Source organism: Bufo bufo, chromosome 1, assembly GCF_905171765.1.
Source record: "Bufo bufo chromosome 1, aBufBuf1.1, whole genome shotgun sequence".
NCBI lineage: Eukaryota > Metazoa > Chordata > Amphibia > Anura > Bufonidae > Bufo > Bufo bufo.
The window spans coordinates 150072222-150086104 of NC_053389.1; the positions used below are offsets into that span (position 1 = coordinate 150072222).

A 13883-nucleotide genomic window follows, 5' to 3' on the forward strand; every position below is an offset into this window, starting at 1 on the left:
GGAACCCTCATCTGACGAATCTAGCGGGTCAGAATATGAACCTGTAGAAAGCAGTGGCTCTCTGACCCAAAGTTCGGACGAGGAGGTGGAGGTCCCTGATAGAACCAGGCGTACCCGGCCCCGTGTCGCTAGACCACAGGTTGTGCAGGATCCGTTTCAAGAGCAGCAGAGTGGGGCTGTCGCTGCCGGATCACGTGGTGAGGCATACACCAGCAGCGCAGTCCACCCTGGACCTAGTACCAGCACTGCCGTACAACGTGGTGACGTGGCGAGCACCAGAAGGGCAGTTGAAGCTGGTACGGTGGCACGTGCAGTAGTTACCCCGTCGCAGCCACCGCGCAGACAGGCCCGTAGAGCCCCTAGAATCCCTGAGGTGCTGGCAAACCCTGATTGGCAGTCACCAACTTCAGCCGCTCCATTAGTTCCCCCTTTCACCGCCCAGTCTGGAGTTCGGGTTGAGACGGCTCAGATCGGTTCGGCCCTGGGATTTTTTGAGCTGTTCTTGACTGCGGAGCTCTTGGACTTAGTCGTGGCAGAAACAAATCGGTATGCCACACAATTTATATCCGACAACCCGGGAAGCTCTTATGCCCAGTCTTTCTGGTGGAAACCAGTCCAAGTTTCCGAACTTAAAATTTTTCTGGGCCTTCTCCTCAACATGGGTCTAACTAAAAAGCATGAATTGCGGTCATATTGGTCCACGAACCCAATTCATCACATGCCCATGTTCTCTGCTGCTATGTCCAGGACACGATTTGAGACCATCCTCAGTTTTCTGCATTTTAGCGACAACACCACCTCCCGTCCCAGAGGCCACCCAGCTTTTGACCGGCTCCACAAAATTCGGCCCCTCATAGACCATTTCAACCAGAAATTTGCAGATTTGTATACCCCCGAGCAAAACATCTGCGTAGACGAGTCCCTAATACATTTTACCGGGCGCCTTGGCTTCAAACAATACATCCCAAGCAAGCGTGCCCGGTATGGGGTCAAATTGTATAAGCTCTGTGAAAGGGCCACAGGCTATACCCACAAATTTCGGATCTATGAGGGAAAAGATCAGACCCTGGAGCTGGTCGGTTGCCCTGACTACCTGGGGAGCAGTGGGAAGACAGTCTGGGACTTGGTGTCACCCTTATTCGGCAAGGGGTACCATCTTTATGTGGACAATTTTTACACAAGTGTGGCCCTCTTTAGGCATTTGTTTCTAGAACAAATGCCTAAAGAGGCATTTGTTTCTAGACGGATTTGTGCCTGTGGCACCGCGCGAACTAGTCGCGTGGGCTCACCCCAACGGCTCGTTACCACCCGTCTTGCAAGGGGGGAGAGGGCTGCCTTGTGTAACGAAGAACTGCTCGCGGTGAAATGGAGAGACAAGCGTGACGTTTACATGCTCTCCTCCATTCACGCAGACACGACAATCCAAATTGAAAGGGAAACCCGTGTCATTGAAAAGCCCCTCTCAGTCCACGACTATAATGCGCTCATGGGAGGGGTGGACTTCAATGACCAGATGTTGGCTCCCTATTTAGTTTCCCGACGCACCAGACGCTGGTATAAGAAGGTGTCTGTATATTTAATTCAATTGGCTGCCTATAATAGTTTTGTTCTCTACAGTAAGGCTGCGAGAACAGGATCCTTCCTCAAATTCCAGGAAGAGATCATCGAGAACCTCCTTTATCCAGGAGGTTCCGTGGCCCCATCCACCAGTGTAGTTAGCCGTCTACACGAGCGACATTTCCCCAGTGTCGTTGCTGGTACCTCAACCCAACCGCCACCCCGAAAAAAATGTCGTGTCTGTAGCAGGAGTGGAATAAGGCGTGACACCCGCTATTTCTGTCCTGACTGTCCTGACCACCCTGCCCTATGCTATGGAGAGTGTTTCCGGAAGTACCACACACAGGTACACTTAGCATAGGGATTGCATCTCACAGGACAAGCACACAGGGCTATTAGGGCCCTTTTACTCACAGCTGCTGCAAACCTCTCCTTTCACCTGGGATAAAGTGCATAATGTACTTCGCCACATCTTTGGGCGATTTGCGCTTTGCACATTGTCCCATGGGGAAGGAGAGGTTTGTTCTATAAAGGTAAAAAAAATTAAACAAACAAAAAATTACCGGTAAGTAAAAAAGTTAACGTTCAGTTAAAAAAGTAAAAAAAAAGTTTCTATGTTCTGTTTAACAGTTAATAAATTTATTGCGTTGCGGCCTGGTTTTTTCTTTTTTGTTTTGTTTTTTTTACCTTCCAGGTGGACCAACCGATCGACTAGCTGCAGCACTGATGTGCATTCTGACAGAAGCATTGCGCTGCTGTCAGATTACACGCAAGTCGGTGTATGCGGCGCTGCAAGACGAGATTTCTCCTCTGCAGTAAAAGATACGTTTGCCGAGGCATATGAGCTGAGGAGGTGGCGGTGTTCATATACTTTGGCAAACACTTTGTATATATAAAAAAAAAAAATCCCGGCAAGGATTTATTCATCCACATCGATTGATGTGAATGGAGAAATCTGGTTTGCCAGGGCATACGAGCTAAGTGGGTATGGATGTTGGGCGGAGCTCCTATGTCCTGGCAGACGCCTTTCCCCTCCTTTTTCTTTTTTTGGCAGAGATTTTTTCATCCACATTGATCGATGCGAATGAAGAAATCTGTGCCGTTCATTTTTTTCTTTCAGCCCAGAGGCTGAACGGAAAAAAAAAAAATTCATTACCCGTATGCTCAATATAAGGAGAATAGCAGAAACTCCTAATGCTGGCCATACATGTAATGATTGCGGAGACCCTCAAATGCCAGGGCAGTACAAACACCCCACAAATGACCCCATTTTGGAAAGAAGACACCCCAAGGTATTTGCTGAGGGGCTTATTGAGTCCATGAAAGATTGAAATTTTTGTCCCAAGTTAGCGGAAAGGGAGACTTTGTGATAAAAAAAATCAAAAAAATCAATTTCCGCTAACTTGTGCCAAAATTTTTTTTTTTCTATGAACTCGCCATGCCCCTCATTGAATACCTTGGGGTGTCTTCTTTCCAAAATGGGGTCACATGTGGGGTATTTATACTTCCCTGGCATTTTAGGGGCCCCAAAGCGTGAGAAGAAGTCTGGTATCCAAATGTCTAAAAATGCCCTCCTAAAAGGAATTTGGGCCCCTTTGCCCACCTAGGCTGCAAAAAAGTGTCACACATGTGGTATCTCCGTATTCAGGAGAAGTTGGGGAATGTGTTTTGGGGTGTCATTTTACATATACCCATGCTGGGTGAGAGAAATATCTTGGCAAAAGACAACTTTGTATAAAAAAAATGGGAAAAGTTGTCTTTTGCCAAGATATTTCTCTCACCCAGCATGGGTATATGTAAAATGACACCCCAAAACACATTCCCCAACTTCTCCTGAATACGGAGATACCACATGTGTGACACTTTTTTGCAGCCTAGGTGGGCAAAGGGGCCCACATTCCAAAGAGCACCTTTCGGATTTCACCGGCCATTTTTTACAGAATTTGATTTCAAACTCCTTACCACACATTTGGGCCCCTAGAATGCCAGGGCAGTATAACTACCCCACAAGTGACCCCATTTTGGAAAGAAGACACCCCAAGGTATTCCGTGAGGGGCATGGCGAGTTCCTAGAATTTTTTATTTTTTGTCACAAGTTAGTGGAAAATGATGATTTTTTTTTTCTTACAAAGTCTCATATTCTACTAACTTGTGACAAAAAATAAAAACTTCCATGAACTCACTATGCCCATCAGCGAATACCTTGGGGTGTCTTCTTTCCAAAATGGGGTCACTTGTGGGGTAGTTATACTGCCCTGGCATTCTAGGGGCCCAAATGTGTGGTAAGGAGTTTGAAATCAAATTCTGTAAAAAAATGGCCGGTGAAATCCGAAAGGTGCTCTTTGGAATGTGGGCCCCTTCGCCCACCTAGGCTGCAAAAAAGTGTCACACATCTGGTATCTCCGTATTCAGGAGAAGTTGGGGAATGTGTTTTGGGGTGTCATTTTACATATACCCATGCTGGGTGAGAGAAATATCTTGGCAAAAGACAACTTTTCCCATTTTTTTATACAAAGTTGGCTTTTGCCAAGATATTTCTCTCACCCAGCATGGGTATATGTAAAATGACACCCCAAAACACATTCCCCAACTTCTCCTGAATACGGAGATACCACATGTGTGACACTTTTTTGCAGCCTAGGTGGGCAAAGGGGCCCACATTCCAAAGAGCACCTTTCGGATTTCACCAGCCATTTTTTACAGAATTTGATTTCAAACTCCTTACCACACATTTGGGCCCCTAGAATGCCAGGGCAGTATAACTACCCCACAAGTGACCCCATTTTGGAAAGAAGACACCCCAAGGTATTCGCTGATGGGCATAGTGAGTTCATGGAAGTTTTTTTTTTTTTGTCACAAGTTAGTGGAATATGAGACTTTGTAAGAAAAAAAAATAAAAAATCATCATTTTCCGCTAACTTGTGACAAAAAATAAAAAGTTCTATGAACTCACTATGCCCATCAGCGAATACCTTAGGGTGTCTACTTTCCGAAATGGGGTCATTTGTGGGGTGTTTGTACAGTCTGGCCATTGTAGAACCTCAGGAAACATGACAGGTGCTCAGAAAGTCAGAGCTGCTTCAAAAAGCGGAAATTCACATTTTTGTACCATAGTTTGTAAACGCTATAACTTTTACCCAAACCATTTTTTTTTTTACCCAAACATTTTTTTTTTTTATCAAAGACATGTAGAACAATAAATTTAGAGCAAAATTTATATATGGATGTCGTTTTTTTTGCTAAATTTTACAACTGAAAGTGAAAAATGTCATTTTTTTGCAAAAAAATCGTTAAATTTCGATTAATAACAAAAAAAGTAAAAATGTCAGCAGCAATGAAATACCACCAAATGAAAGCTCTATTAGTGAGAAGAAAAGGAGGTAAAATTCATTTGGGTGGTAAGTTGCATGACCGAGCAATAAACGGTGAAAGTAGGGTAGGTCAGAAGTGTAAAAAGTGGCCTGGTCTTTCAGGGTGTTTAAGCACTGGGGGCTGAGGTGGTTAAGCTTTACGCCAAAATGTTAGCAAACAGATTGAAGAAGTACTTACCAGATCTAATCTCCCCTGAACAAGTAGGTTTCGTACCTGGTAGAGAAGGGAAAAACAACATTATTAGAGTGATACACCTTATGCAATTAGCAAAGCGAACATCTATACCTCTGATTTTGCTCAGTATGGACGCAGAGAAGGCCTTTGACAGAGTGGACTGGCTATTCATGTCTCAAACCCTAGCTAAATTTGGTATTCCACAATCCTTTATTGATGGAGTAATGGCGATGTATCAGCATCCAACAGCAAGAGTCTTGGTGAATGGCACTCTCTCCCCTGTCTTCAATATAACTAATGGCACTTGGCAGGGATGCCCATTATCCCCTTTATTGTTTATATTGACGATAGAAACTCTGTTACAGGCATTCCGACAAAAGCCAGAGATAACTGGGATGACCGTGGGGAAGACGGTACACTCAACAGCTGCATTTGCAGATAATTTCCTACTAATAGTCACCAATCCTAAAGAGGCTTTCCCAGCGATCATGTCAGTTATAAAACAATTTCACGAGATTTCAAAATTTTCTGTTAACTTTTCAAAGTCTACAGTTCTAATTGTATCCCTGCCCGCCCATGAACAAACTATTTTACAAAACGCCAATTCTTTCCAAAGGACGTCAAAGTCGATAACATTTTTGGGAATTGAACTAACCCCTGAGTTTAACCAGTTATTTTGTGAGAACTTCTCATCAATCCCCCAACAACTAGAGGACCTGATAAGCAGCTGGGACATTCCCGTTGTCTCCTGGTTTGGCCGTAGATCCCTTATAAAGACAATACTCCTCCCAAAAGTGCTATATTATCTGCAAGCTTTACCGATCCCCATCCCCAAGCTTTCTTTTAAAAAAGTTCAGAAGATATTTCTTAAATTTTTATGGGGAGGGAAGAAAGCGAGAATGCCCTCGTCATATGTAATTCGTCATCCCATGAGAGGAGGTCTGGGAATACCGGACATATACAACTATCATAAAGCAATCCTCTGTACTAGAAGTTTAGACTGGTTGCGCCCATCTCCAGGTCGGCTAGACATAAGGGTGGAAGAAGCAATGTCGAACCTTCCTTTGAGGTCTTTACTTTTCCTTGATTTAGCGAGAGTGAACAAAATGCTTACAACACACAGCTCAATTACTAAACATACAATAGCCCGTTGGTGTGCACCGGATATGTTACCGAAGCTGATGCCTAATTATGCGACACTCATGCAAGTAAGAGACATTTTGTGTCAGTCGAATTTATGTTTCTGGAATACTTTAAAAGAAGTAGACAAGAAGAGTACGACGTCGATACTGTCCTTGTGCCCGGACGCCGATATGCCATCACTATCAGAACTAGAATCGCACCCTGCCATGGCTCATTGCACTACTTTCCAAATAACACATTGCTACCACATCTTAAAAAAATTGACTAGGGCTTCTGTTTGGGGCACAGACCACACAATATTTGAGAAATTGGCTTTGCAAAAATTAGAACTTAAGAGGAAGATTTCACAGTTATATTCCACGATTATCTCCTTTACTAGCACAGATAGATGCAAATTTATTAGTAAATGGGAAGATGAACTAGTAATAAAATTTGATGAATGGGAATTGCCAAAGTATTAATAGCTCCGGTGAAAGTCTCTAGGTGTGTAAAATTGCAGGAAAATAGCTACAAAGTCCTTACACAGTGGTACTATACACCACAGCGTTTGCACAATATGTTCCCAGAAGTTAGTCCTTCTTACTGGAGATGTGAGGGTGCTATAGGGACACAGAGTCCTATTTGGTGGTCGTGTAATAAAGTACAAACTTATTGGCAAGAGATATGTAAAACACTTTCCCAAGTTTGCAAAGTAAATGTTCTGGCGTCGCCTAAGGCTACTTTCACACTAGCGTTCGGGGCTCCGCTTGTGAGTTCCGTTAGAAGGCTCTCACAAGCGGCCCCGAACGGATCCGTCCAGTCCTAATGCATTCTGAGTGGATGCGGATCCGCTCAGAATGCATCAGTCTGGCAGCGTTCAGCCTCCGCTCCGCTCAGCAGGCGGACCCCTGAACGCAGCTTGCAGCGTTCGGGTGTCCGCCTGGCCTTGCGGAGGCAAACGGATCCGTCCAGACTTACAATGTAAGTCAATGGGGACGGATCCGTTTGAAGTTGACACAGTATGGCTCAATTTTCAAACGGATCCGTCCCCCTGACTTTCAATGTAAAGTCAAAACGGATCCGTTTGCATTATCATGGACAAAAAAAAAATAAAAAATTTGTTTTTGTTCATGGTAATGCAAACGGATCCGTTCTGAACAGATACCATCGTTTGCATTTATAGATGCGGATCCGTCTGTGCAGATACCAGACGGATCGGCACCCAACGCAAGTGTGAAAGTAGCCTAAGATGTGTCTTTTTGGGCTATTGGGGGAATTAAGTTGTTCAAAATCAAAAGAGGTGCAAACCTTGTGTAAGGTTCTTCTTGCATCTGCCCGTCTCCTCATAGCTGTATACTGGCGAAAACCAGACCCTCCGTCTTTACAACACTGGTTTCAGAAATGTGACCAGATCTATCGATTAGAACAAATTGCACATTGGGACGCCAGAACACCTCAACGATTCTCAGACATCTGGGGACCGTGGAAAAAGTTTAGAGGTGTTATGGAATAAATCCTTTGGACATTTTAGATCGTATAAGCTACTTCTTAATGCTATTGTAGGAAGTGAAGAAATGAGATCTCATACCTCTCTGCACTACCCTACATCCTCTTCCCCTCAGACTTTCCTCAAACCCCACCCCAACCCCCCTCCTTTTTTGTTTTTTCTTTCTCATGTTCTCTTGGATTAATCGATACGATGATTGTAACATTGTATTTATGACTATTGTACAAGTTTTTGTATAAGCATATCGATACATGTGTTATTCAGACCTTGTTATATTCTCTCATTGGTATGCAACCTTTCAAAAATAATAAAAACAATTTGAAAATAAAATATCAGGGTGAATAGGACAAGGGTTCTTGTCCCTAAGGGGGCTAAAAGTTAGTAAAAAAACAAACAAAAAAACACCAAAATATTAAATATAAATGAAAAAGAAAGATTTACACAAAAAAAACTACACATTAACAATAAACATATTTATTTTCAGCAAAAAAAAAGAAAAAGAATGTCTGTACTTTGCTCCATTCATCTGTCCCTCAACTCTGTCTCCCTATCCCATTCACTGTAAAACACCCCCACAACATGATCCTGCCACCACCATGCTTCACTGTAGGGATGGTATTGAGCAGGCGATGAGCAGTGCCTGGTTTCCTCCAGACATGACGCTTAGAATTAAGGCCAAAAAGTTCAATCTTGGTTTCATTAGATCAGAGGATGTTGTTTCTCGGTCTGAGAGTCCTTTAGGTGCTTTTTTGCAAACTTCCTTGTGTCTATTACTAAGGAGAGGCTTCTTTATGGCCAGTGTTTCATAAAGCCCAGATTGGTGGAGTGCTGCAGTGATGGTTGACGTTCTGGAAGTTTCTCCCATCTGCAGAAAGTCGACAGGACTTTGTTTTCCGTCTTGCATACGGGAACCAGACGGATTCGTTATGATTCCCATAGACTTCTATTACTAATGACGGATTAAAACAGAATGCCTCTTAAAGGCTTCTGTTTCTGACTTCCATCTTATGGATTCCGTTATTTTCCGTTATAACCATGTTATAACGGAAAACAATGACGGAATCCATAATAAAGTGGTAGGACTATGTTCTTATCACGGGCATCTATGCCCCTTTTGATGCAACCCATTATCTTATTGACCTTGGCAGCAGCTGCCGGACACTGGTTTCTACAGCTTAATTTGCTGTCCACTACATTTCCTAAGTTCTTTTCCATGTCAGTGTTGCCCAGTGTTTTACCATTTAGTATGTACAGGTGACTTGCATTATTCCTTCCCATGTGCATAACTTTACATTTGTCAGTGTTAAACCTCATCTGCCACTTATCTGCCCAAGCCTCCAATCTATCCAGATCCCTCTGTAGTAGTATACTGTCCTCTTCAGTGTTAATTACTTTACACAGTTTAGTGTCATCTGCGAAAATTGATACTTTACTATGCAAGCCTTCTACAAGATCATTAATAAATATATTGAAGAGAATAGGGCCCAATACTGACCCCTGAGGTACCCCACTAGTGACAGTGACCCAATCTTAGTGTGTATCGGTAATAACCACCCTCTGTTTTCTATCATTGAGCCAGTTACTTACCCACTTACAGACGTTTTCTCCCAGTCCGAGCATTCTCATTTTATATACTAACCTTTTATGTGGTACAGTGTCAAATGCTTTGGAGAAGTCCAGATATACGACATCCATTGATTCGCCGCTGTCAAGTCTAGAACTTACCTCCTCATAGAAACTGATTAAATTAGTTTGGCATGACCGATCCCTCACGAAGCCATGCTGATATGGCGTTAATTGCTTATTTCCGTTGTAAAAAAAAATCTTTTTGTTCAAAGTTTTTCATTTTTTCACTATTAAAACACAAAAAAACCTACACTGTGTGGTATTGTTGTAATTGTACTGACTCAGAGAATGGCACAGGTCGGTTTTGTGGCATAGGGAATGCTGTAGGAACAAAACTTTTGTTTTTTTTCCCCAGTTCGACCCCATTTGGAATTTTTTTCCTGCTTCCCACTACATTGTATGCCATATTAAATGGTGGCATTAGAAAGTACAACTTGTCCCACAAAAAAGCAAGCCCTCATACGGTTATGTGAACAGAAAAACTAAAAAGTTTTGGCTCCAGGAAGACAGGGAAGAAAAATTAAGACGAAAAAAAAACAACTTCTGGTATCCAAGAGGTTAAACCCCGTACCTGTCTGTATACTTTGCCCTCTATTCTGCACTAGTGTTTCCAAATGTTCCTTCACAAAGAGACCATGATGTTTCTCCACTCTTTTTCCCCAGGACTTTTTGTGGGAAAGGAAGGACCAATGATTCACAGTGGGGCGGTTGTGGGAGCAGGGCTGCCTCAGGTGAGGACCTCGGAACATTGCTGGTATGTCTTTGATGAATCCACATTCCCTAATTTTATCCGGATGTCAGGAAAACCCCTTTCTTGCCACACAATGTAATAATGGCGTCACCGATGATCTTGTAATGAGGACAGAATTGCTCTCGATCATATCTGAAGGATCTGAAACCTGTTTTGTTATCCTTTTAGTTCCAAAGTATTTCCTTCCAGAAGATCCGCTTTGACTTCCCTTATTTCCGCAGTGACAGGTGAGTTACTACGGGGGAAGATTTCACCTTTATGTTGGATCTCGTTCGCGAATGTGTTACTTGGATTTGTGTCCCTTGGAGGTTGGAACTTTTGGAACTCCACTTTAAGATTTAACCCCTTAGTGACCACCCATACGTGTTTTTACGGCGGTCACTAAGGGGCCATGGGCTGGAGCGCCGCCTTTCAGCCCAAGTTAGCACTAAAATCAATCTCTGTAGCTCCGTGCCCTGAGGGCTCGGGGCAGTGATCAGAGACCGTGACAAGCGGTCTCTGATCACGTGATCGCCGTGATACACTTTATCACGGCGATCACCGAAAATGCCGGCAGCGGAGATGCCTGCACTAAACTTTCTTCCTCCTCTCATGTAAGAGAGGAGGGAGAAAGTCTCCAATGCTAGGATCGGGTCCCCCAGCGCTTCAGGTCCTAAGCTGGGTCCCGATCCTCACACCCACCCCCCCCTTACCCTCAGATGGCGGCCCAGCGCATGCGCAGACTTAAAGCCGGCCGCCGCCGCTCACTGTAAGGTCTCTCTCCTCAGGAGAGGAGAGAGAAGTTCGAATTGTGCCCCGATCAGGTCCCCCAGCACCCCGATCGGGGCAATATGGCCCCCAGATATGTTTCAATAAAGTTATTAGGGCGCCGCCCCCCCCATCTAATAAAAAAAAAAAATGCCACAGACATGCGCACTGGTTACTGTGCTGAAGATCTGCCTTCAGCACAGTAACCATCAGGGACCAATAATAATGGTCCCTGATCATGTGGTCTCCATGATAAACCTATCATGGAGATCACCTCCATTATATTTACAAAACATGGCCAGGACAGGGGCTGTGCTTCTCTCCCCCCTCAGCGCAGTTGTTCTGTGAGGAGAGAGAGATCAGACTTCTGTCCTGGCTCTGTGAATACATACTGTGAAAAAAAAAATGAAAAAAAATCAAATTATAAACTGTCCGTCAGTAACTGGCGGTCAGTGGGTGTCCGTGATTAGGCGTCCGTCTATTAGTTGCGGTCAATTATCTTTATTAGGGACCCGTCAGTCGGTGGGTGTCACTCTGTCAGTGGGTATCAGTCAGTCGGTGGGTGTCAGTCATTTTTAGGGACGGTCAGTTATTTTAATTTCTTTCTGAGCTGTACAGAAAAAAAATAATGGCTCAGAGATTGTTAAGTGCGGAGCAGGCATACGAATTTCTCTGCTCTGACCACTCTGAATCTGGCACCGCTTCAGAGGCGGAAATATTTTCAGATAGCGGGGACTCTGATTCCATCCCCATAGCCCTATGGTGGTAGAAGTCACCACCTCCTCTCATTCTCCACCCAGCGGTCCCGTCCCTTCTGCTACGTGGGTTCCTGTCACTTCATTTTCCCCCCAAGTACCCCAATTTTTATCCACTCCCCAAATTACTGTGGATGTCAGCAATTTTACCCCTTATGATTTTTTTCATTTATTTGTGGATGATAACGTCCTTGAGTTAATTGTGCAGCAAACTAATTTGTACGCCACACAGTTTGCTGTACAAAAGCCCACCTCTATTTATGTAAGACGGTGGACCCCCACAAGTGTCCCTGAAATAAAAAAAAAATTGGGGCTTACCCTGGACATGGGCATTGTAAAAAAAACCTCTGTCCGATCCTATTGGGCTGCGAGTACTGTCCACTCAACCCCTGTGTTTGCAGCAGTTATGTCCCGTAACCGCTATGAAGTCCTAATGCGGTTCATGCATTTTTCTGACAATTCCCAAGTCCCCCCCAGAACTGACCCAGCCTTCGACCGCCTAAATAAATTGAGACCCCTTATTTCCCTCCTTACAGATTTATTCTTGAAATGATATACCCCTGAGAAAAATGTATCCGTTGATGAGTCCCTTTTTAGTTTTAAAGGCCGCCTTTCCTTCCGTCAATATATTCCCTCCATATTCCCTCCAAGCGTGCCAGATATGGGGTAAAATTGTATAAGGTGTGCGAGAGCACAACCGGCTACACCTGTGGTCTGTCTATTTATGAGGGCAGAGACTCCCAACTTAACCCCCCAGGCTGCCCTGAAAATATTGGGACATCCGGAAAAATTGTGTGGGATTTGTTGGCGCCATTCCTGCACAAAGGGTACCATGTGTACACAGATAGTTTTTACACTAGTATACCCCTTTATAAATCCCTCCATGCTGCAAACACAGGGGCTTGTGGGACAGTCCTTAAAAATAGAGTTGGATACCCACAACTGCTGGTCTCCAAACGTTTGGAGAAAGGAACATCCTTCGCCCTCGCAAGTGACCAGCTGCTTGCTGTGAAGTGGAAGGACAGGAGGGATGTCTACATGCTGACCACCTTGCATGCAGACACCACAGTGGCAGTTAGGGAGAGGGGGGCTACGGCGGACAAGCACAAACCAGTCTGTGTGACAGACTACAATAAATTTATGGGAGGTGTAGACCTCTCGGACCAGGCGCTTCACCCCTACCTGGTGAAGCGAAAAAACAGGGCCTGGTATAAAAAGGTAGCAATCTACCTCATCCAGATTGCTACCTACAATAGTTTTATTTTATTTAAAAAGTCCCAGGGAAACCTGAACTTCCTCGAGTACCAGGAGAAGGTGATTGAGAGTCTCCTGTTTGAGTCCCCCGCCCCTAGGCAAGCCTTCGAATCGGAGGACGTTCGAAGGCTTTCAGAACGCCATTTCCCTCACCCCGTCCCTGCCACTACCAGCAAAACGTATCCACAGAAAAGATGTCGGGTGTGTAGCAAACATCACAACCAGGCCTCTGTAATTACCCCTGCTTTGAAACGTACCATACGGTTGCGAATTATTAATTTTACTTAAGACCAAAAAGCGCGGGGGGGTAGGGTTCAGGAATCCAATTTATTCTCATTTTCTGTTTAGTTTGTGGGCTTTCCAGGGAGGGAGGGATCCCTTTGGGATGGGTCGTAGAGCCAATTTATTTTTCCAGACATTGGAATTAATTTTACCTTTTCTGATTTGTTTCCTTACATTTTGGAGTGTGCATCTTCATTTTCATGTGCTCTGTAGAAAAAAATCTGTCTTTAAATTTACACTTTTGTGTAAAAACTGAAAATTACATTTTTTTTTCACCTTCTTAGCATTAATTTCTTTAAAAAACTAGTGGGTCAAAAAACTCATTACACCCATAGATAAATACGTTAAGGGGCCTAGTTTTTAAAATGGGTTCACTTTTGGGGGCGTTCTATTATTCTGACACTTATAAGCCTCTGCAAACTTGGCTTGTTGCAGGAAAAAATATGTACTTCAAAAATGTTAAAATTTATGTTAAAATGTAAAGTCTCCTAAATAAAAAAATAAAAAGTAAAAAATTTTTGTGAGTGCAGCCAAAATAAAGTAAAGATGTGGAAATATATTTCTGATAAAAAAAATATTGAATAGTATTTATGTATGTATATGAAATATTGCAGTTGAAAATAGGAAAATGTGCCAATTTTTACAAATTTTCATAAATTTTCACTTTTTTAATAAAGATGCGCATATTTTATCGGTAGAATTTTACCACCTAAGTAAAGTACAATATGTGACGAGA

The 13883-nt window shown here is 43.5% G+C and overlaps 1 protein-coding gene across 1 annotated transcript in view; it reads left to right on the forward strand.

The window, feature by feature from the left end:
- Positions 1 to 13883, forward strand: part of CLCN6 (chloride voltage-gated channel 6) — a 61480-nt gene that overhangs the window by 26502 nt on the left and 21095 nt on the right. The window contains exons 8-9 of the mRNA XM_040430536.1: positions 10022 to 10089; positions 10278 to 10336. Coding sequence (XP_040286470.1) covers positions 10022 to 10089; positions 10278 to 10336 — 127 coding nt within the window. The remainder of the gene's footprint in view (positions 1 to 10021; positions 10090 to 10277; positions 10337 to 13883) is intronic.